The sequence below is a fragment of the Nyctereutes procyonoides genome, unplaced genomic scaffold, assembly GCF_905146905.1.
Source record: "Nyctereutes procyonoides isolate TBG_1078 unplaced genomic scaffold, NYPRO_anot_genome, whole genome shotgun sequence".
Lineage (NCBI taxonomy): Eukaryota > Metazoa > Chordata > Mammalia > Carnivora > Canidae > Nyctereutes > Nyctereutes procyonoides.
This window is the reverse complement of record NW_026575140.1, coordinates 20132608-20154884: the sequence shown is the minus strand read 5'-3', so window position 1 is coordinate 20154884 and position 22277 is coordinate 20132608. Positions and strand designations below refer to the sequence as shown.

The 22277-nt window shown below is 43.9% G+C and overlaps 1 protein-coding gene across 1 annotated transcript in view; it reads right to left on the bottom strand.

Annotated features, from left to right (window-relative positions):
- CDH13 (cadherin 13) overlaps window positions 1–22277 on the bottom strand; it is a 1004502-nt gene that overhangs the window by 364235 nt on the left and 617990 nt on the right. The window contains exon 6 of the mRNA XM_055304976.1: window positions 19083–19227. Within this exon, the coding sequence (XP_055160951.1) occupies window positions 19083–19227 (145 nt within the window). The remainder of the gene's footprint in view (window positions 1–19082; window positions 19228–22277) is intronic.

Sequence of the window (22277 nt, the reverse complement as noted above, 5' to 3'; positions counted from 1 at the left end):
CTGGGAAACGAACTAGGGGTGGTGGAAGGGGAGGAGGGCGGGGGGTGGGGGTGAATGGGTGACGAGCACTGAGGGGGGCACTTGACGGGATGAGCACTGGGTGTTATTCTGTATGTTGGCAAATTGAACACCAATAAAAAATAAATTTATTATTAAAAAAAAGAAAGAAAAGGAACACAGCATGCATAGCTACAACATAGCATGACCTTGAAAGCATTATGCTAAAGCCACAAAAAGCCACATGGTATATGATTCTATTTATATGAAATGTCCTGAATAGGCAAATCCACTGGACAGAAAGTAGATTGGTGGTTGTCCGGGGCTGGGAGAGTTTGGGAGAAAATAAGAAATGATGGCTAACGAATACAGAGTTTGTTCTGGGGATGATGAAGATATTCTAAAAATTGATTGTGGTGATGACTATGCAATGTATGGAGGTACCACAAAACATTGAATTGGACACTGTAAATGGCTGAGTTCTACAGCATGTGAATTACATTGTGATAAAGCTGTCATATATATATTAAAAAAAAGGAAAAGAAAACATCTAAGGATTTAAGCATGCTGGTGGCCAAATTATGCTAAGAGTTGGCATAATGTGTGCTAGGTGAAGGGGTGTGCGTCTGTCTTCTTAATCACGTCTATGTACTGAGCACTCTCAAGAGAGTCATGCTGTTGCTGTTTCTGTTCCAGATTCAGATGTCCTCAGAATTCTGGAAGGGGAGATAGGCTGGAAGAAGTTGTGTTTCTAGGCAAGGATGCTAAGGCGCCGATCAGGAACAGCTACTTCCAACACACACATTCCACATGCATCTCGCAGGGAGATGGTGAAAAGCCATACAAGGCTGAGGCCAGTGACTGTCATGCTGTTCAGTCGTGGAAGTTTTTGTTGAACCTCATTAACATAGCAGTTAACCCCCCGGTCGTGGGGATGATGCTGCTTCTCTGTCATGTCTTCATCAAATTGCAGCAGCTTGAGAAAGACCTAGTCTGGGGAAGCGAGGTGATTGGTGGCAAGTGGTGATATTACTTCTGGAAGCTGAGTGGGCCTGAGGACCTGTCTGGAAAGCTCCTAAATGTAGGTGGTGTGCCCCCCCCAACAAAGGAAACATTTCACTGTAATTAGCGGCATCACTTGACTGTCAAAAGAATTAATAATTATGGAAGCTTCATTCGGACATGTGGCTAAACATGTCCTGAGAGTTGTTTGTGGTAATGTGTTCATTTAAGAATGATGTTGGGGCAGCCCGGGTGGCTCAGCGGTTTAGCACCGCCTTCAGTCCAGGGCCTGATCCTGGAGACCCGGGATCGAGTCCCATGTCAGGCTTCCTGCATGGAGCCTGCTTCTCCCTCTCTCTGCCTGTGTCTCTGCCTCTCTCTCTCCTCTCTCTCTCTCTCTCTGTCTCTCATGAATAAATAAATAAAATCTTAAAAAAAAGAATGATGTTGAAGTCAAGAATACTTGAAAATGATAAGTTGGTCATTCATTTGAAATTGAACTTTTGACAGTTGTTTAAAGAGTTTGTGAGTCTGTGTGTTTCTCTTTAGTTCTGTCCTCTGGTGGGTTATTTTGGCTTTCATTCTTGGGAAAACAACTTCGCTCATCAGTGGCAGACATGGAAGTGAGTGATACTGTGTTCCTTTTCTATTTCTGCTTTAAAAAATTACCACCCATGTAATAGCTTCAAGGAACACCCAGTTACTAGCTCATAGTGTCTGTGTGTCTAGGCATGGCAGGGCTCATCTGGATCTCATGCCATTGAGAGGTCAAGGTGTAGGCAGGGCTATATTCCTTACCACAGGCTCTGGGGAAAATCCTTTCCAAGCTTATTTAGGGTGTAGCAGAACGAATTTCCTTCTCACACTTTCCATATGGCCCAATCCCAATCTCAAGCCAATAGCAACCTGAGTCCTTCTTGAGCTTTGGAAGTGTCTGAGCCAGCCTCCACCTGCTCTCTCAAACTTCCCTCTTCTGCATCTTCTTACTCTCCTGCTTTGCTCTTCTGCTCATAAGGGCTTAGGGGATTATTTGGATCCACCTGGAGAATCTCCCTATTTGAATGTCAGCTAGTTAATAAGTTTATTTACATTGGCAAAATCTCTTGCTGTGTAAGGCAACATAACTGCCAGAGTGAGGCTAGGAGGTGGAGGCATGAGGTCAAGGTCAAGATTCTGGCCAACAAGATCGTGATGGTTAATTTTAGGTGTCAATTTGACTGGGCCACGAGGTGTCCAGGCATTTGGTCAAACATTGTGCTGCATGTATCTGTTAGGGTGTTTCTGGGTGAGATTAATGTTTAATTCAATAGATGAAGTAAAGCAGATTGCCCTCCCCAAAGTGATTGGGACTCACCCAATCAATTGAACACCTGATTAGAACAGAAAAGCTGAGCACAAAGGAACTTTCTCCAGCCTGACTACTTTGAGCTGGAACATTGGTCTTTTCTCACCTTTAGATTCACACTGAAACATGGCTCTTCCTGGATCTCCAGCCTCCTGGCTTTTGGACTGGAGCTACACCTTTGGCTCTCCTGGGTCTCCAGCCTTCTGACTGCAGAGCTTGGGACTTCTCAGCTTCCATAACCATGTGAGCCAATTTCTTATTAGCTATAGATACTATTGATTCTTTTTCTCTGGAGAAACCTAATATAAATGTCCATAAAAGAAAGTCCAGAATTATCACCCGACTTTTATGGGTCTCTAGACTAATCAAGCTAACTGTAGTTCTGGCTCCATTTTTACTAGGACCTAATGGTAAAAGCAACCATGAGTTTAAGTCACGTTCTCCCTCTTGAATAGCCATTTTCACTTAGATGCTATTTTTATACTGACGTACTCATGTGGTGTAAGGAAGATATAGAGGGAAGTTGTGAGATCCTGATAGGGTGCCTGCCCACTAAGTTCCAGGTCTTGAGAATACTTTTATCTATTTTGGGGGGGATAATACAAGGCTGAAATGAGAGGATGTGTATGAAGCTCATAGCTCCATATCTTGCATGTGATAGTTACCCTGAAGAAGGGCACCTACCGGACAAGAGCATATGAGGCAGAGACAACGTGGAGAGTGAAAACATAGCTACCAACAGCTCTGGAAAGACACACAGGTAGAAAATCTGTCATTTTCATTTGGGGTAATGATGTCCACCTTCAGGCTCCTGGGTGGTCAATTTCCCACCAGAACCTGGACAAAGGGTTGGTCTTCATGAGAACAGATAAAACTCCAAAACAAATGAAACTCCCAACAGTCGTGTTAGTATTTGTGTAACATTTTAATTCCTTCTGCAAGGTTTTTAGTGCATTGAGCATTGATGGGCTTTGTGAAGGAGGCTAGCCGATGGATAAAGGTAGAAGGAGGGAGTCAAGATGGCGTCCCTAGGTCCAAATTACTCACAGTGCCCCTCAATCCCCTGCTGGTCTTATTGTTCCCAAGGTCAAAAGTCTACCTGATATTCTACAACCTTCTCGGTTGTTCAACTGTATTGCTCTCAGACCATCTTACATTCAACCCTGGGCTCTAACCATGTCTCTGGGAGGGGATAGCATGCCCGCTCAGGTATCTCCTGATCCAGCAGTTCACTGGCTAAGAGCTACCTTTCCGAAGTATCTATCATACCCTGCCTGCCCAGCTCACAGAACATCCTTCCGGAAACATTCTCCAGCGCTGCATCATCTTGGAGACTGGCAAGACTTTCAGCACTTTAAAGTCTCTAAGAACTTGAACAGTAAAGAAACCAGTTTGATTTTGTCTCCTTCCTTTATTTGGCCAAGAAATCCTTTCAGAGATGTCCCCCAACTAATTCTCAAACTTATAACAAAATTGTGGAAAGTACTGTTTTTTCCTGCATTTTAACCCTTTAAAAGTTGGGGGAATCCCTTAAACTTTGGGTACTACGTAGGGACCAGGCACAGTTAATCCCAGATTTATTCTTAATTCGCTCCTCCCTAGCCCACTATGCATATGCACACACGTGCACGAGTACACACACGTATACATGTGCGTACACACATGTAAATACTGATTTATACATGGTTCCTCTTGTAGCTAGGGGTAATCACATGACACAGTTCTTCTCTGGTGGGTTGTTAATAAAAGACTGTTGAAGGCTAGTGGTAAAGACCTTGCATCTTTAATGAAAAGCACAGACATGTTTCCTACTCCCTCTTTCTTCTTCCTTTAGATATAACTGTGATTTTAGAGCTGTGACAAGTCTTACAGCCACAAGAGAAAGGCCAAAGACTCACAGAGATTCTGACTGTCAGATCAGTGAAGCAAAGGAAGCAGCCACCCACCTCTCAGCTTCTGGAAACAGGAGAAAAATTAACCTGAGAGGTTTAAGCCATATTAATTGCTATTGTTACCTGCAGCAGAAAAAAATCCTCATTGATAGGTTAAGAGATGAATTTCATCTCTAGATCCTCTGTTACAGGTTTGCTAATTCTAGAAATTTTTCTAGGTGGTGTTTACCCTTTCGTAGTATAACTTGACCTTACACTTTAAGTTGTAATTAGGACCTGGCACAGCTGGACTGTCTCATGCAGTAAGGAATCATCCCCGTGGCTAGGCATGACCTAGAGGAGCTTCTTAGCCTGCAAACTCTGTGCTGAAGCCACCTGGCTATTTTTATTGCTTGCTCGTTGAATCTCCCATAAGCAATAAAATAAACATTTCCTATTTAGATGCAAAGCCTTGGCTAGGACAGCACTGAATGCTTACATCAGAGACCACTGAATAAGGGTAAATAAGTCTTTCTGTGGAGGCTAAGCAGGAATACTAAGGAGTAATTAACCCATACCACGACAGAGGAAATGCAGTCCCCTTGGAAGAAGATGGGATTTGAGGTCAGACAGATCCAGACTCACAGTATCTCCTCTGATAATGCATGTCAACCTCTCTGAGCCCACACTTTCTCATCTGAAATATGGATATGATGAGAGCCAGAGTCACTGGGAGGATTAAATAGGAGGACAAATCTGGAAGTATCCATTCTGATGTCTGTCACCTACAAGGCAAGCTGTGATGGCTTGTTCAAGGAGCAGAGATGTCTGTTTGATGTGGTACCTCAAGGCCAAAGGCAAGAGTAAAGGAGAGGGAACGAGTGAATGTCTTTCACTTACAAACCTTGCTGAAATGAGTCATAAAGACCATAGGGTGGTTGTTTTCCAAAGCTGTCTGTCATTAAAGCTCATACACCCAACAATGACACCTGCCATTATAGAAGCACACTCCAGTTAACACAAGTAAAGGTTTGAGATTACTTCATGAATGTATGGATACTGATGGAAACTTACGAAGGACTATTTAACTTGAACCACTGATAGTTTTCCAGAAACTTGACATGTTAGGGCAAACTGGATTTTTCACCAAAAAACCATTTTTGGGATACCTGGTGAACAAACTCCTCAGAAAAAGCACTTCTGAGTAAATCTTTTACTTAATCAGTTGGAATCTTTATTGATGGGGATCCCCAAGGGTGACAAACATAAAAGCAGATGGCAAGTAGATGGGCCATAAATGCATGCAAAACAGGGAGGGGCCATTTCTTGAGAGGTAGTCATATATTTGGCCTTGCTGCCATGTACTTACATGTGTTATCTAATTCAGTTCTTATAACAAAACTGCCAGATAAGTAGAGCTCAGGTACGCTTTATGTAAGGGACACATTTTTGAATACCTCAAATAATTGAAAATTTGCATAATTCAAGAGTAATCTTGACAAAGAATGGTATGTATTCATCTATATAAGTTAAGGCAGCACCAACTGTGTTAAAAGCAGATTTATTTAAAAACTGAGCTGTCTTTGGCAATAAAAGGGAACGAAATATTGATACATGCTCCATACAACACAGATGCACAGATGTAAACATGATGCCGTGTGGAAGAAGCCAGTCACAACATACCACGTATTGCATGAGCCCATTTACATGAAATGTCCAGAACAGGCAAATCTATAAAGGCAAAAAAGTAGATCTGTGGTTCCTAGGGCTGGGGAGTTTGGGGAGGAGATGAGAAATGACTTCTAATAAGTACAGTGCTTCCCTTGGGGATGATGGAAGTGGTTCTAAATTTGTGCACAAAAGAGATTTAAAAAATATTTCCATGCTGCATCATTTCAAATTTGCTTAATTCAAACTCATACAAGATGCTGCCACCGTGGATTCTTACCAATGCAAAAGAAGGAAATAGACACTCAAATTCGCACAGCTGAAAGAGAAAGAGCCAGGACTGGAATTTGGCTTCACTGGTTGGCAGAGTTCTTCTCTCCCCTGCAAGATGCTAGGTAACAGCACCATGTTCTACCATTGGGGGAAAAAAGTGGTTGGTAGTGGCTAATATTTATGACATATGTAGTATTTGTTTTGTTAGGATGGTGCTCAAGGCTTGATATTTACTTTCTCATTGAACAGCTCCCCTTTGAGGGCACTATCATTATCCTCATTTTGCAGAGGAGTTACCCAAAGCTCAGAGAGGTAAAATAGCATGTTCGAGGGCTCTCAATTAGTAGTGGAAATGTGACTGAAAACCAGATCTTCTGAACACAGGAGTCAGTGGTCTCAACCTCTGCGCTGCACTCTTGTTAGAACATATTGATCTCCTATATGGACTGACAGGCACATCCTCATGATGCATTTCCAGTTGACTCACTGGCAAGCAAAAAATACTAATATTCTCTGAAAATCTTCTAGAGCTCTCTTAACATTCCTGTATCCTTCCCTTCTCTCCCTAGTCCTTGGAATGAGAACATGAGACCAGCACAGTGATGTAAATGGCAGCGACATGATCATGTGCATTATTGGAGTATTTTGGGACCATCAGGGCTGGACTCAGATCTGAAATTACAGTGATAAGAGAAAATCAAAACCACTATGCTAACGAAGTTTCCATCATGGGGCACTGAGTATGTTTTTAATCTAATAAAATATACCTCATGACAGAGACCTCAGAATGCTTTCTGAAAAGAACTCTGAGATAATAGAGTTAGGAGACAAAGACTATTTTCGTCCCAATAAAGACTCAATTTTCTAATTACCATACAAAAACCGGTGGCATGAAATACACAGAGAGGAGTAAGTGGGTTCAAATGTCTCGGGCAGGATAGCACAGCAGTTAAAAAGCATGATGTGGAGTCAAATTGTCTGGGCTGTAATTCTTTTTTTTTTTTTTTAAGATTTTATTTATTTATTCATGATAGTCACAGAGAGAGAGAGAGAGGCAGAGACACAGGCAGAGGGAGAAGCAGGCTCCATGCAGGGAGCCCGACGTGGGATTTGATCCCGGGTCTCCAGGATCGTGCCCCGGGCCAAAGGCAGGCACCAAACCGCTGCGCCACCCAGGGATCCCTGGGCTGTAATTCTTATTGGTTGAGTGACACTGTATATGTCAGCTGTTATTAGATTTGGTGACCAATACAGGGAAGCCAACATAACAGTGAGCTAAATGAGACAGAAGTTCATTACTGTCTCATTTGAAATAATTCTGGAGCAGGCTAGTGTAACATTCCACGGGCAACAGAATCCTGTCTCTGTCTTTCATCATGTTTTCCATCCTCAAAGCCACTTTACGAAGCACAGGGGCTACCTGAGGTCTAGCCCCCATAGCCTCATTCCAGCCAGGACAAAAAGGCCCTCTTCCCAGCTCCCGTGGCTCCCAGCTCCTTCTGGGAGCAAAACAAAACACCCTGCTTGTAGCTCACTGGCTGGCACGTCATCACACCACCACACCTAGCTCTGAGGGAGCTTGGCCAGTAGAGTTTTCATATGGACACACTGCTGCTGTCAGGCACTGGGATCTGTTACTCACACAGAGTGGAATGGATATTGAGGGAGAGGTCTCTGCTGTCCTGGAAAAATTGTTTCCTAATCTCTCTAAGTTTTGGTGTCCTCATTGGCAGTATGAGATGATCATGCATCTGCTTCATGGGATCATATGAAATGAGTCAGTGGGATAATGCTCAGGAAGCCCTTGGCACAGGGCCCAGCCCAGGGTCTCCCACAAGCCGTGCTTACTGTGCACTGCAGCTACATGCTACCAAATCTTTCTTAGAGGAATAGACTCTGGCCATCGCTCATCCTGGGCACTAACCAATGCCTACAATCCTCCAGATTCCAGATGTGGCCTTCATAACCCAAATTCTTCATTTTCTCCTATTAGGGCAGGGTTTCTTAACTTGGGCACTATTGACATCTTGAGCCAAATCATCCTTCATCGTGGGGGCTGTCCTGTATGTTGTAGGATGTTTAGCAGCACCCCTGGCCTCTACCTCCTGGATGCCTGTTGCACCCTCCCCTCACCCAGTGTGGCAACCAGAAGTGTCAGAGGGGATGGGCTGGGGGAGGGCAAATCATCTGCAGTTGAACCACTACCCTATGGTGTCTGAATCCACATGATGTATGTCTTTGACAGCAATGGCATAGGTCTCTTGGATTACCTGTTTTAAGTGCATGGGTCAACGTTTCAAGTTAAAACTTGTCAAACACACTTTCCTAAACTAGTAAAAGTCTAAGCAGCCATCCTAGGATGATGTGTCACACACAGAAAGGACCTGGCCAACTTAGTTTCCTATATGTAAGTTACTGTTTAAGCCTTCACCTCTAACCCTGGCTTAGGACTTTGGTGGGAGCCAACAAGCACAGAACCTCCTCAGCAGAGAAGGAGGGGGTCAGATTGCAGACGCAAGAAGGGAAGCAGAGGGATGGCTGGTGAGTAGCTCACCAAGTCTGATTTTGAGGAGGGGGGGGCAGGTCCTCTATCACTCTCTAGACACCTTTCTTAAAAACGAAGAAGTCAACCACAGAAACATGATCACTGCCCTGTACTCCTCACCAAGAGGGTCTCCAGGTTAGCAGCCACTTCTAACCACAAACCTAACAGATAAAAACTGGCATGTGGAACACAAGTGGAAAACCAGAGCGAGAAGAAAACATTGAAAATCCCCCAAACCAAACTTCTGAGAAATCTTTGAAAAGAGCCAGTCTTCTGAATGATAAAATAGCTTTGGGTACTACGCTGGGCTTGAAAAAAAAATGCAGCCATAATTACAGCAAGAAAGCTGTAAGTCTATTAAAATTTTTTCTTTGATACTGAAAAACTCAATTCATGACCTATATTTTATAAAACATATACTTGAAAGGGATTTTATATGCCCTCTTCCCGGCGAGCTTAGAATATTGAATCTCTTCCATTTACTTATGAAGGGAGGTGGTTCTATACATAAATTACTCAGGGCTTCTCTTAGCATACTGTCCATATATTACGGCGAAGGGATTCAACAGTATTTGTATAGATAGATGGAGACAGCACTTTGCACTCTGCCCTCCGAAGGGATGGTATTCTTAGCACAACGGTGCTGCAGTAAAAGCTGGTTTATCAAGCTCTCTGCTGATTATAAATCTTTTCTAACCGACATTTGTAGACTATCTTGATTGATGGTCTAGCATGCCTTATGAATCTTCGAGAAGGGTCCTCCTTGAGTCTCTGCCAAACTACCGCTAGGGGGAGGATCTGGCTCTGTTTGAGAAGGCCACCACTCATAACTAAGGGCTGTGTCAGTTCCCTGACCAGCTAAGCTATAATAAAATGACATTCCCTCTTCCCTCTTTCTCCTTCATCCACACACACACACACACACACACACACAATATATGCATACACACGCCCACATGTACATATAAGAAAATGTTCTCCAGACCCCAGGTGGCAGATCTGAACTGATCTTAACATTTTCCTAGATGAAGTGGTTCAAGGACAGTGGGTATTATAGATGGAAAGGAGATGAAAGGACGCAGGAGTTACTGGGAATGTGAATCCCAGCTTTATCTCCCATTAGCTGTGTGACTTTGGGGAAGTAACCTAACCTCCCTGAGCTTCTCTTTCCTCAACTATAAAAAGAATTGCAAGGATTTCATTGAGAGAGAGGTATAGAACCTAGGCCAATACCCAGTACTAGAAAAATTATACTGGTCACTACCACGGTTTCATTAGCTGGGGCAGGCACTATCGTCCCTGCTCCTCACTCCTATTGAGAGCCTCCCAGGGGCTCCTGCCTTTCCCCTGTGCAGCAGGCTGTATTTATTGTCTGCTTTCCTTAAGTCTGCAACTCTGTGGAGTCAGGGTCTGTGTCTGTTTTCTGCAACACCCTCATCCAACTTCATCCTTCCTGAGCAGCAGCATATTCTCATACCTAACAGGCACTCCAGAGATATTTGTTGAAGTAATGAATAAATCGCCAATAAAGTCAACGTTTATTTACAAATCAAATAAAAAGGGAAGCTTCAGGTGATTCATATTTTCTGCCATTTGGGCCTATTTGTTCTTGCATGAAATGTACTGAGTGGCTACCATGTGTCTGGAACTCTGCTAAATGCAGAAAATTGAGAATGAAGAGAAGATAATCTGGTCCCCCTGCTCCACAGCTTATGCCTTAGAAAGAAAACTAAAGGCAAAATCTAGAATGTACTTGTGGAAAATTTATAAAACTGTTAAGGTTTACAGTATTACCATAATTCCATATGGATAGCATCGGCTACAGTAATCCAGTACCAGAAAATAAGTTAACATTTAGTATTCCCCCATCCACCATGGGTTCACCACAAAATCTTACATGACCTCTTCTCTCCACCTCCACTGTTTCTACACCATCCAGGCCTCTGACACCTTCGATCCTGAAGGCTGAAGTGGCCCTGGCTGCCCGACTACCATTCTACACAGACGAGCTTATGTCCTCTTTGAACAGTAAAATCAAACTTTACCACTGTCCTCCTTAAATCCCCCAAGGCCTTCCTACTAAATACAAAATATAATCAAAACTTACAGACCTCTAACCCAGGGTGCTGACAAACTTTTCTGTAGAGGGCAAAGTAAAAAATAGATGTATTTATTTTTAAAAGATTTTAAAATATTTTAAATATATATTTCATTTTTTAAAAAATATATCTGTATTTAGGTTATTTATATATTTGGTTTTGGGGGACACATAATCTGTGTTCCAACTATTCATGTCTAATGGCAGCTCAGGAAAACAGCCATAGTCAAAGGCTTAAATGAATTGGCATGGCTGTATTTCAATAAAACTTCATTAACTTTCTTTAACAAAACAAAACAAAACAGGCAGTGGGACAGCTTTGGCCCAAGGTTGGTTAACTTCTGTTCTGATCTTATGCTTCCCTGTCTCCTTGAACTCACCTGCCACTCTTCTTGCTGACATCCTTCTACCACGCTGGCCTCTACTCTGTCCCTCTGTCTGTTCTGCTTGCCTTTGCACTTTCTGATCCCTCTGCCTGGAACATGCTGGCCCTATACCTTTACAATGGTGGGCTCTTTTATTCTCAGTGGTTTTAGCTTAAATGTCACCTCCTTAGAGAGGTCTTTCTTGACCTCACTTCATTCTATCACATCACTTTGTCTTATTTTTTTAAGTTTTTTTTTTAAGAGTTTATTTATTTATTCATGAGAGACAGAGAGAGATTGAGAGGCAGAAACACAGGCAGAGGGAGAAGCAGGCTCCATGCAGGGGGCCCGACATGGGACTCGATCCCGGGTCTCCAGGATCACGCCCTGGGCTGAAGGGTGCGCTAAACCTCTGGGCCACCCGGACTGCCCCACCTTGTCTTATTTTATCCAAATTACTTAAATTATCTTGTTTCATTGTTAATTATTGTTCTGTTCCCAGTAAAATGCAAGTGTCTTAAGAGTTGAGCCCTAAATAGTCTTGGCCGTTGCCATATCTCTAGCACTTAGAACATTCTCTGATTCATAGAAGCTGCCCAATAAATATTTGTTGAATGGTTTAGCTGAACGAAGTGGTCAACTGGAACTGATGTGAAGTAGAAGTTTCTCTGAAATTATAACTCTTTCATGCCCTTGTGGATGTGCTACTGGGCTTTACTCCTTTGCAGCACTAAACATTCCTGGGCAATTCAGAGTGGATCCCTCAGTTTGAGGGATGCATTTCAAGGCTTTGGTGTCTGCCATGCTCTCTGCCATAAGAACTCATGAACTTTCTCATTTTTATTTTGCAGTTGCTCAACTGTCACCCAATTTACATTTTGGCTAAGAACACCCACGAGTTTCTGAAGCTATTGATGCTTCTTTTCCCCTCCCTCCACTTTAAAATGTTATTTCATTTTGATTATTCATTAATTATTTTATTTTTCACTATTTGATGTCATAAATCCTCTTCCTCCCACATGTAGAGTGGTAGAGGGATGACTCCCAGCTCCAGGTTGAAGTATATCAATTAGTGCAGCACGGTTGCCAAGTGTTAATTTTTAGGAGGAAGTAATCTCCATGACTACAATAGCTATATCTCTCCAGGTCCCAGGTTGTTCTCAGTGCCTAGGAGATCTTACATGAAGGAGGATGAGGATGATGGAGGATTGGCAGTGGGGAGACAGACACACAAGGCTGGCCAGAAACAAGACTTCCTCTTAGAGAGAAGAGTGATTCAAGAAACTATGTGTTGTGTGCCTCTTGAATTGGTCTCTCACCCCATGGGTTGGTACAGGAAGTTAGGTGGAGAGAGGGCTAGGAATAAAAATGAAAAGAGTTGTTTCCAAAGTTGCCCACACTAAAGATGAGACACACAGTTTTGTGGTTGGATATCCTTTTAACAGAATAAAGGGGTCCAGGCTTTCACCCGTGTCTCAGAAAGTCTTCTAGTACCCCAAACGCTCTAGTGGGCCTGGATCAATGGGTCTAAAATGTGCAGTGATGTCCATCAGAGACGAGCTGGGGTATAAAGGAGGGGAAATTGGTGGCTGTGACAAGGTTGCTGATTGGCTTGGTTTGGAGCCCCCTGTAAGACATCACCTGGGGTCCCCAGGCATGGTTAGCAGCAACCTGGCAGAGATTCAGTCTCTTGAGCAGCTAGCAAGCTTCAGATAACTCAACACTTTTGATATGCTTTATTTCTGAAATTTTCCCTTTGGGAAGAGGTCTCTGATTGGATTATATTACTCATAAATTTTGTTTTAGGGTCAACCGCCCTGGAGTGATCTGTACCATAATTCAAGTGCCGCCTAATACAAACTGAATGGCACTGCAGCACATTAATGACATCTGTTCTTGGGCACCTCCCTTCAGCTAAGACTCTAATGATGACCCAGGGAGAAGAACAGGATCCACAATTTTAGTTCTCTTCTTGATCACAGAATCCAGGGAGGGTTCCAGAGCCTGGCAGTTCATGACCTATTGATAGAGCAAGAGAAATGGCCACAAAGGCTTGGAGATGTTGGGTATAATCCAGAAAAAAAAAAAAAAAAAAACAAAAAAAAAAACAAAAAAAAACAAAAAACAAAAAAAAAACCAAAACCAAAACCAAAAACAAAAAAAAAACCAAAAATGTCCACCAGTATGTTCAAATGTGAATGGAAAGACAGACTATTTTATCCTCAAGCATGAGCTTGGCCAAGATGCAGATGTGATCCTTTGATCAGAAGCCTCACCCTGACATCCACTGAAAGGTAATAAGCTCATCCTCTATCCTGCCAGTCCCACATGAATGGGTTTATCCTAAAGATTGACACACACATAGGAGGAGATGTGTTCTCTCCTGTAGATCTGATTGTAAGTATGGAAAAATGAAAAAACTTAAATCAATATAGGATGGCTAACTAGATGATGGCAGATCCAGACACTAGCTGTTTAAAACAATGATGTAGCTTGACATTTATTGATTTACAAAAAAGTCCATATGACCCTGCAGAGTGAAGAAAGCGAGTTACAGAAAGGAACATACAGCTCTGTTTCTATCAAATTGTGTAGAGCATTCCTGGGTGGAGACATGCCCAGACACAGCCCTGCAACTATATGCACCAAGATGGCGACTGTGGTTTTCTCTGGATGGTGAGATTTGAGGGTGATTGGATTTTTTTTTTTTTAACTTAAAAAAGATGAACAAAAGCTGAATTGAGGGATCCCTGGGTGGCGCAGTGGTTTAGCGCCGGTCTTTGGCCCAGGGCGCGATCCTGTAGACCCGGGATCAAATCCCACGTCAGGCTCCCGGTGCATGGAGCCTGCTTCTCCCACTGCCTGTGTCTCTGCCTCTCTCTCTCTCTGTGACTGTCATAAATAAACAAATAAAAAATTAAAAAAAAAAAAAAGCTGAATTGATTTATTTTTAAAAGAAAAACATCTACTTAGGAAACAAGCAAAAAACCAAATACTCATGTGCCCAACATTCCAGAGCCCAGAGGATTGGCTGGGATGGTTGAGAATGGAAGTACCTTCCACATGAAAGTCCAAAAGTACCGGTGAAGGAGAACTGGACAGTCTGGTGGACAGAGAAGCCACACTGCAGGAACCACGACAAGTGACCAGGAGGCCACGAGCAGCTTTATGACCAGATCATACCAACCACCTGAGGGTTTGTGCTGCGCTAGGCCTCAGATATCAACTATCACATATCAAAACCATAGTCATGTAGCCAGAGCTGCTTTGGAAAATAGCAAGTACCAGGCAGAGCTGAGATCTCAGGACAGCCTCTTGTCACAAAGGCCTATTGATTGGAAGTTTTTCCTCATGTCTGTCATGGTAGAATTTTTAAAAAAATGGACGTACTGAGTCTTGAATAACAGAAACTCAGGTGGATCCCAGAGGGGGGAAAAAAACTACAAAAGCCCTACCCTCCTGACAGCATCTCTTCAAGGAAGCTGGACTGCACCTGCTGGGATAAAGATCGTGTGGCTGCATTGTAGCGCTCCCCACATTTCAATTCTTGTTTGTCACCAGTCTCCCTGCTTGGCTATGCAAACCAGGAGGGAATGAACACTGGCTGACAGGTCCTCAGTTGCCCCCTCAGAGCTCAGAATAGTGCTGGCACAGAGTAGGTGCTCAGTCATGATACTGGTTGGAAAAAAACAGGGAACACGAGAGGAAGCCAAAGAGGGCAAGAGCACCTGTGTGCTCAGAAGTCCAAAGAGGATTTAGCCGCTCATCTCTACTCCTCTCCAGCTGCTCAAGAAGTGTCAGCACACATGTCAGTAACAGGCATCTCTTTCAGGAGTCAGAATATGCACCTCCAGGTCCTGATCCCTATTTAAAGAGAAGGGTCGGGGCACCTGTGTGGTGCGGTTGGTTAAGGGTCGGACTCTTGGTTTTGGCTCTGGTCATGATCTCAGGGTCATGAGATTGAGCCCCATGTCACCCTTCCCTTCTCCGTAGCACTCCTCATCTGGTATCCTGCACCTCCCAGGTAAACCACATGCCCTCAGCCCTCACTTCAGGATCTCATAGTTAGCCGTGCTCATAGGTGCCCAGAAGACTAGCACTGGCAAGACACTGGGGAGTTGGTGCCAGTAGGCACTGTGGGGCCCTGGCACGTGTGCTCTCCAGGAACTACAAGGGTCCCAGGCCTCTATCCCTAATCATGAGGTCCAGGCATGCCTTGCACATTCAGAAAACACCAGAACCACACAGAGCTCTGGCTGGCCCCACAGAGCATCCAGGGCCGGGGCTTGGGTCCCATAAATCAATGCCTTGTGACTCCATAAAAGGAATAGCTCATAATTTGCGAAGTTCAAAGACCATTATTTGCTGTTGATCTTCCCTCATCCAGTACTGATTCCCCAAAACAATACCCTGGAGTTTAGTGCTGAGCAGCTGGAAATGGTCTCCTGTCTGCACACACAGATAAATATGGGTGACCTTACTCCATGATGGATTGGTGCTGATGGCATATCCAGGTACACTGGAACATGAAAATGATGCTCGGTTTGTTGGGAGATGAATGTTCCTTCACACAAACTGCCTGTCTTTTTGCCTTACCTCCCCCAAATGGTATGCTGCAGGAATAATAATAATAACAGGTGGCATTAAGGATGCACTAGCATCTGTTGAACCTTTGTTCTGTTGTATGTGCTGAGTGAAGCACTGTCTCATTTAATCCTTGCGTACAGTTCTCTAGGGCAGGTACTATCATGCACCCAGTCCATTTGCAGACAAGGTAACTGAGGCTTCTAGAAGGTTCAGTAAGCTGCCCAAGATGTCAATGGGTCAAGGAGCTGAGTGGAGCATCACACCAGCTTTGGGCCGTAGTGCCATGCTCAAGACTAGCTCCACAGTTTGGGGGCACTCAGTGCAAAAGGAAAATGCAGGGACCCTTGTTCAATACCTATTAAGAGTTTTAAGGTGGTGATGGCAGAGGCTAATACCAAACATTGGGCCCTTCTGAGTGTGGGGCCCTGCGAGGCTGTGCAGGTCACACCCCACCAAGCTGGCCCCGATGACTTGAACTCAGAAGAAAGCAATGTGAGTGACAGCAAGGCCTACATGTAACACTGTTCAATGCCAGAGACTGAGCAACAGTACACATTTTGCCAGAAATGATTCGATGAGCTGGACGTTTGGTCAGAAGAGCTCTTTACTTTCTGTTAGGAGCTCCAGTTCCTCTGATAGAGCAAATACTTTCCCTCTGGCTAGGACTGCAAAGAAGGGGAGGAGGGAGAAGGGTGAAGAAGGGGAGGGAGGGTGGCTAACTCCATACATGTATGTATGTGGGAAAGAGCCCGCACCTCGAGCCAGAGACATGGGCACAGATGCTCACTCACCCACCAGCCGTGAGACTTTGCACAAGTGTCTGGATCTCTTTGAGGTTCACTTTTCTCACATATATGATGGGGTAATGGTACCCCAATGGAGTGGTAATGACTCCTCAGGGCAGGGAATGGTGTAGTGGTGGAAAGGACACAACGTCATAAAGATCTTGGCACACGCTAAGTGCCCAACTCCACGGTATTGTAGTTTGATGGCTGTTTTCATCATGAAGTTTGTGGGATGCTTGAAAGAGCACATGATTTGAAGGTAGATGATACACATGGAGCCCTGCCCCCCATCTGTTCTTGATGAGAAAGGGGCAAAGTCACTGAGCTCTTCCTGGGATCAGTATCTTCTGTAAAATGGATCCACTCCAGTGTCTATGATACCTAGGATTCCACCCAGCACAAAGGAGCAGGGCATTGCTGAAATAGGAGAGGCCATCATTCCCATAGCGGATCAGGGTTCATTGCTCCAACTTGTAAATGGTTTAGGTTGGAAATTCTACCCTTATGGAGGCTTCGGGGGTCATTATGCCTGAGATCCCTTAGAAGGTTCTAGGTGACCTAAGCAGGTTTTATCCTAAAGGTTTCCCACAGCATTTCCACATTCTTGACCTCAAAGTTGAATGAATCTATTTCAATTCCTGCTTTATAGCCAGACCCAGAGGAGCTGGAAAAAAAACAATGATTCAGGCCAAATTCTGCGTAGCTGAAAGAAGCCACACAGATACCCGAGTCTTTATGTATTTTTATAGGATAATACCAATCATAAATAAAAGTTGGAGGTGGTTTATGTTTTGCTGGAGATCCGTCCACACTAACCGAATTACTTTGTGCTTTAAGAAATTCAGTGTACATAAAGGATTCCATTTTTCTTTGGAAATGTGACATGTATATAAAGCAATAAAATTTGAAATTCTTTCTGAAACTTTAAGGAAGGGCACAGTGGGAGGAAAATTGGACATTGTCTAATCATATACACACATAATATACAAAGACACGCACACGCTCACAGCCGCCTCCGACGTAAGCATTGTCATTTACATTTAGAACACTTTCTTGGCCCGGCTTGAATTCCAGTCACTCACAGACAGGGCCCGGCACCACAGATGGAAACTGGGAATCATTTTCCTGCTCTGCACAAACTCCAGCTTCTTTAATAGCTTTCCCCATCAGTTCCCCTGACTCATCCTGCACATCAGCTTGTTTAAGAAGATAATCTGTGAACATTGGACCCAAATTCCAGGGTCTCTCCTACCTACCAGAAGCCCTCTTTCCACCAAAAGCAGCCATGGAGGAGAGGAGGCACGGGAAAGGTCTGCCTGAAAGTGATCTGACCTACTTTCACCTGCCTGCTACCCATCTTTTCTGGCCTATAATACTCTTTCACCTCCTGGGCTCCTCCAAACGCCCCCTAGCACCCATGGGCAATCCCAGATCCTTTTTACAGAATGCATTCAAATCCCAGAAGGGAGAGCTAGGCTCCTGCCCCTGGGGAGCTGAAGAGGTGCTGGGAGACCCAGCTTCTTGAAGCTGAAGGGAGGTTTAGGCACCTTGCATACAATTACTCAAGGGGTGGTCTAGGCAGGTTACCATGACAACGCTCACTGAGCCTCATAGATCTACATGTTATTGATACATCCCATCAATTCGGTGAAGGGGGAAAATAAACCATCAAAGCAGTGCTCAGGCTTCCATCTCCCGCCTGACCAGCCGAATGACTTATTTGTTTGGGCATAATCGAGACACAGCAACAGTGATACTCTTCCTATGGTGCTTCCTCACTCAAATGTATTTTAAAGCTTAAAATCAAAGTCCAGTCTCATAATAGGAATTTTTCTACTTTGCTCTTCACTTCCTCAAGCATCCTACTCAGCAGTGACTTCTACTGCCGGTCACAGAATGCTTTTATTAGTATCTCTTGCACCAAAAAAGAGAGCTCTAAATTCTGCAACCTTCCCTGATAGAAAGGTTAAGTGTGGGAAACAGATAAGAGGAGCTCTGTAGTAACATCACAGTAGGTGCATGTATTTCCAGAGAGAGAAATAAAATGTCTTGCCTTTGGCCCTTTGAAGACAAAAGGTTTCTCCATGCACCTTGTGTAAGGGAAAAAAGTCCTACCTGTTTTTTTTTCCCCCAAAATAGCTCTTATGAAAAGACAATGATGAAAGGAGTAAGTAAGGAGCTTGGAGTAGGGACCTTAATTTTCTTCAAAGCCGTACCACACCACAAAGCGCAAACTTGGGCCCTCGCAAGGGTGAGCTACATATTTACAGTGTCCATCATCAGCCACGCATTAGAGAAACTTAGCTGTTGGCCATCTTTCAAAGGTAGCTTTCGGAGATGAAGCAAGAGATGTTCATAGCCTGCGACACCCCAGTCATGTTCTGAATTGCAGATTTCCAGCTCTCATTTCTATCCAGGGAGATAACATGGGGGTGTTGAGGCATATGAACGAGTGGGAACAGCAACAAAACTGTCTCTAGAATCCCCAAAGGTCACAGGCTTCCACTTCCCAAGCCATCATGCTAATGTAAGCCAATCTAACATACCTGTCGGTGATCCTTCCATGACATGGCCAACGTAGGGGCCTTCCCGAAAGATTGGTCTGTTGTCATTCTGGTCAATCACAATGACTTCCAGAGGAACTGGCCCCTCGAGAGTTTTGCCATTGACATCAGTGGTCTCCACAAATAGCTATCGGAGCAAAGAGATTGGGGGAGGAAGAAGGCATTAATTCATTACAAAAATTGAAGTCAGGTTCTCTGGAGAAAGTAGGTTATATAAGCAATTTTATGAGCCCTTGGCAATATTCAAACTTCCGTCTCAATGGATAGCCCCTGGAACTAGAATAGAAACTAAACATTATAGAATAAGCGACAAATTTCAATCCATGTTACGTCCCTCTTGGGAAATGCACAATTAATTCATCAAATCTGCAAAGGAAGTCCAGAAAAGAAAAAGAGAGAGAGAAAACACAATCAGCCACAGTTGAGAAAATGTGCTTACATTGTTTCTGTTTTTTCTAACATCATTATGCTTAAAAGAAATGTTATGCTAATAAAAATAATTGACTAAGCAGTTATGACCAGAGTACATTAAGAAATAACTGAAAGTGTTTATGGTAATGTTTAGGAGAAATTCAGGTCAGTAAGTATTTATAGAGAGCCTTCCTGAGGCAAGGAAGGCATTTGTGGGGTTCTGGGTGTGCCCCATGGGATTGCCACCCACCAGGCCTATGTAATCTAGGGGGGATTTCACGATCCTACGGAACACATGCATACAGAAGTACCTTCAGATCTCAAGGATGAAGAAAATAATAACATAAAAAAACAAAACAAAACAAAACCCAGCTATCTTGTTTGTCTTGGAAACAAGGAATTAGCTCATGGCATTTCCAGCGAGTCACAGCAGCCTCATGTTCTCATCTTCTGCACCTGGTTCTGCCTCGGTCTAACTCAGCGGCAGCAGTAACACTGCCCCTTGGATGTGGGTGCTGCTCCCTGCTGCGTTCCTGAAACTCTGGCCCTTGGGGCAAGGGTCCCTGTACTTGGAACCCCAGCCCCACTTTTCAGGAGCTATGTGACCCAGAGCCAACCTCTTCCTCTCTCAGTTTTCTCACCTGTACGATGAGGTTAATGAAAAACACCCACTATTGGGAATAATCAACATTCCCCAGTGCTTACTGGGCTCTCTACTATATAAACTCACTTGGTCTTCAGATGGTAAAACCATTATGAATCATTTGCAAGGAGGGAATGGACGCAAATTAGAGATTAAGTGGTAGGATCTGGATTTGATCTCATGCCATCAGCCTCCAGAACATGGACCTTTAGCCACTATGAACAATGTTTCTAAAGCACTTACTCTATGGCTCTCCCATGATTGGTCTCAAGAATACTAGCTGCTCCTACTGCGGTTATCAGCCCTACTGTCAAAACAAGCCCAAACTAGGAAAATGAAAGAGAAACACTTTTATTACAAATCAGCATGGTCGCCCCCCACCTGGCGGCATTGCAAACTGGTATCATCCTTCTGAAAAGTAGCATGGGAAAATCCCAGAAAAGCAATGAAGGGCTCATACACTTTGTTCCTCCTTCTGGATTCCACTTCTGAGTCTATTTGAGTTAGGTTGCACTCCATATATGAAAACATTCACTGTATGTTATTTCATTATTAGAATAATAAATCACCACTGGCATCGCTAAATGCCTCGGGAAAAGGGAAAAGTGACCGAATGTTTGTTGCAATGCGATAGAATGCAGCGATCGGATAAAATCATTATTCCACCTTGTTGATTGCCTGAGAATATTATGCGTAAATGCACAAAATAGCATGTGAAGCGTGCACGTGTAACGCGTGCGTGTGCAGAGAATTTGAAGGCAGTAAGCACAAATGAAACCAGGTATGCCTGGCTAGAAGAGTATCTTTTCCTCTTTTCCCTTTCACATTAATTCATCCTCTCAGCAGCAAATAAATGGGCTGAGACTTTTAAGATCTACACACAAAGGAGAGCTCACAGAGTGAACTTCTCTCCTTTTTTTGCTGGTTTGTTTGTTTATTTATTTAGACTCTAATGAATTCTGCTAAACTAAGGAAAGCAAACAAAACTTGGGGCAATTTTGTGTCCTCCCAAAATAGCCAAAGACTTGACTTTATCTCAACCAAAAAAACTGTGTCTATACACCGAATATCTGGGATCTGAGTCCTAAGCTTCCAGTTGGTTTGCATCCCTCCTCTGTCCTCCATTCCCACCCTGGGAGCTATTTTCGAGGAGGCAGCCTTGAGCCAGTCGCGTGTTGCTGGGGGTGACCCGATGGTAGACTTGCCCGGGGGCTGCCAAGACCTCGGCATAAACTTGTAAGAGTGCGGCAGGCAGGTGCAGAGACCTCCTGGACCGGCAGCCGCCTCACGCCAGCCTTGTAAGCAAGCCCCCTCGCCTGTTAGCACCGCCACCTGCCCCACCTGCAGCGGTTTGCCTCTTTCTCCCCACTCCCCCGGCCCTGCATGCAGTGGGGGATTTGTTTGCAAACTGGAGGGTGAGGAACCTCTCTGATTACCGCAGTTCCCTCCCGGGTCAGCTGGGGTCACGACCTCGGTCATGATCCCAGGATGACCTTCCTGACCCTTCCGCATTGCACAAGCTTTGGGCGGTCTCAGAAGCCCCGAGTCGGGTAGAGAGGCCTGGGGTCCCTAGAATGCCCCAATGCACAGTGTGGGAAGTGAGAGCGGCGGACTCCAGGTCCATCTCAATGTAATGGAAAGACAAACAGAAACTAAGGAGGTATAATTGATTAGGATGAATGCAAAACGTGGAGACGAATGTCATAAAACCAGTTATGTACGGATATAACCCGAGAGTGTTTTATGTTACAACACTACCCTGAGGTTGACTCCTGGATATTTTAGTGGAAAGTAAAATCTTTAAAAATAGCAAAGTGCTCATGGGGTGCCTGGATGGCTCATTCAGCAGAGCATGTGATCCTTGATCTTGGGGTTGTGAGTTCGAGCCCCAAGTTGAGTGTAGAGACTACTTAAAAATAAAATCTTTAAAAAAAAGTGAAGTGCTCTTAAGGGGCATTTATTAATTTTAAAGTCAGTTTAACAAAAAAAGTATTGAGATATTACATGTCAACCCTACCCTGAGGGTTACATATCTAGCAGTCAACAACACATTCTAGCATGAAGAGATAGATGATAAGCAGCGTAAAGCATATGAATAAAATAGTTTCAGTTAGAGATCAGGG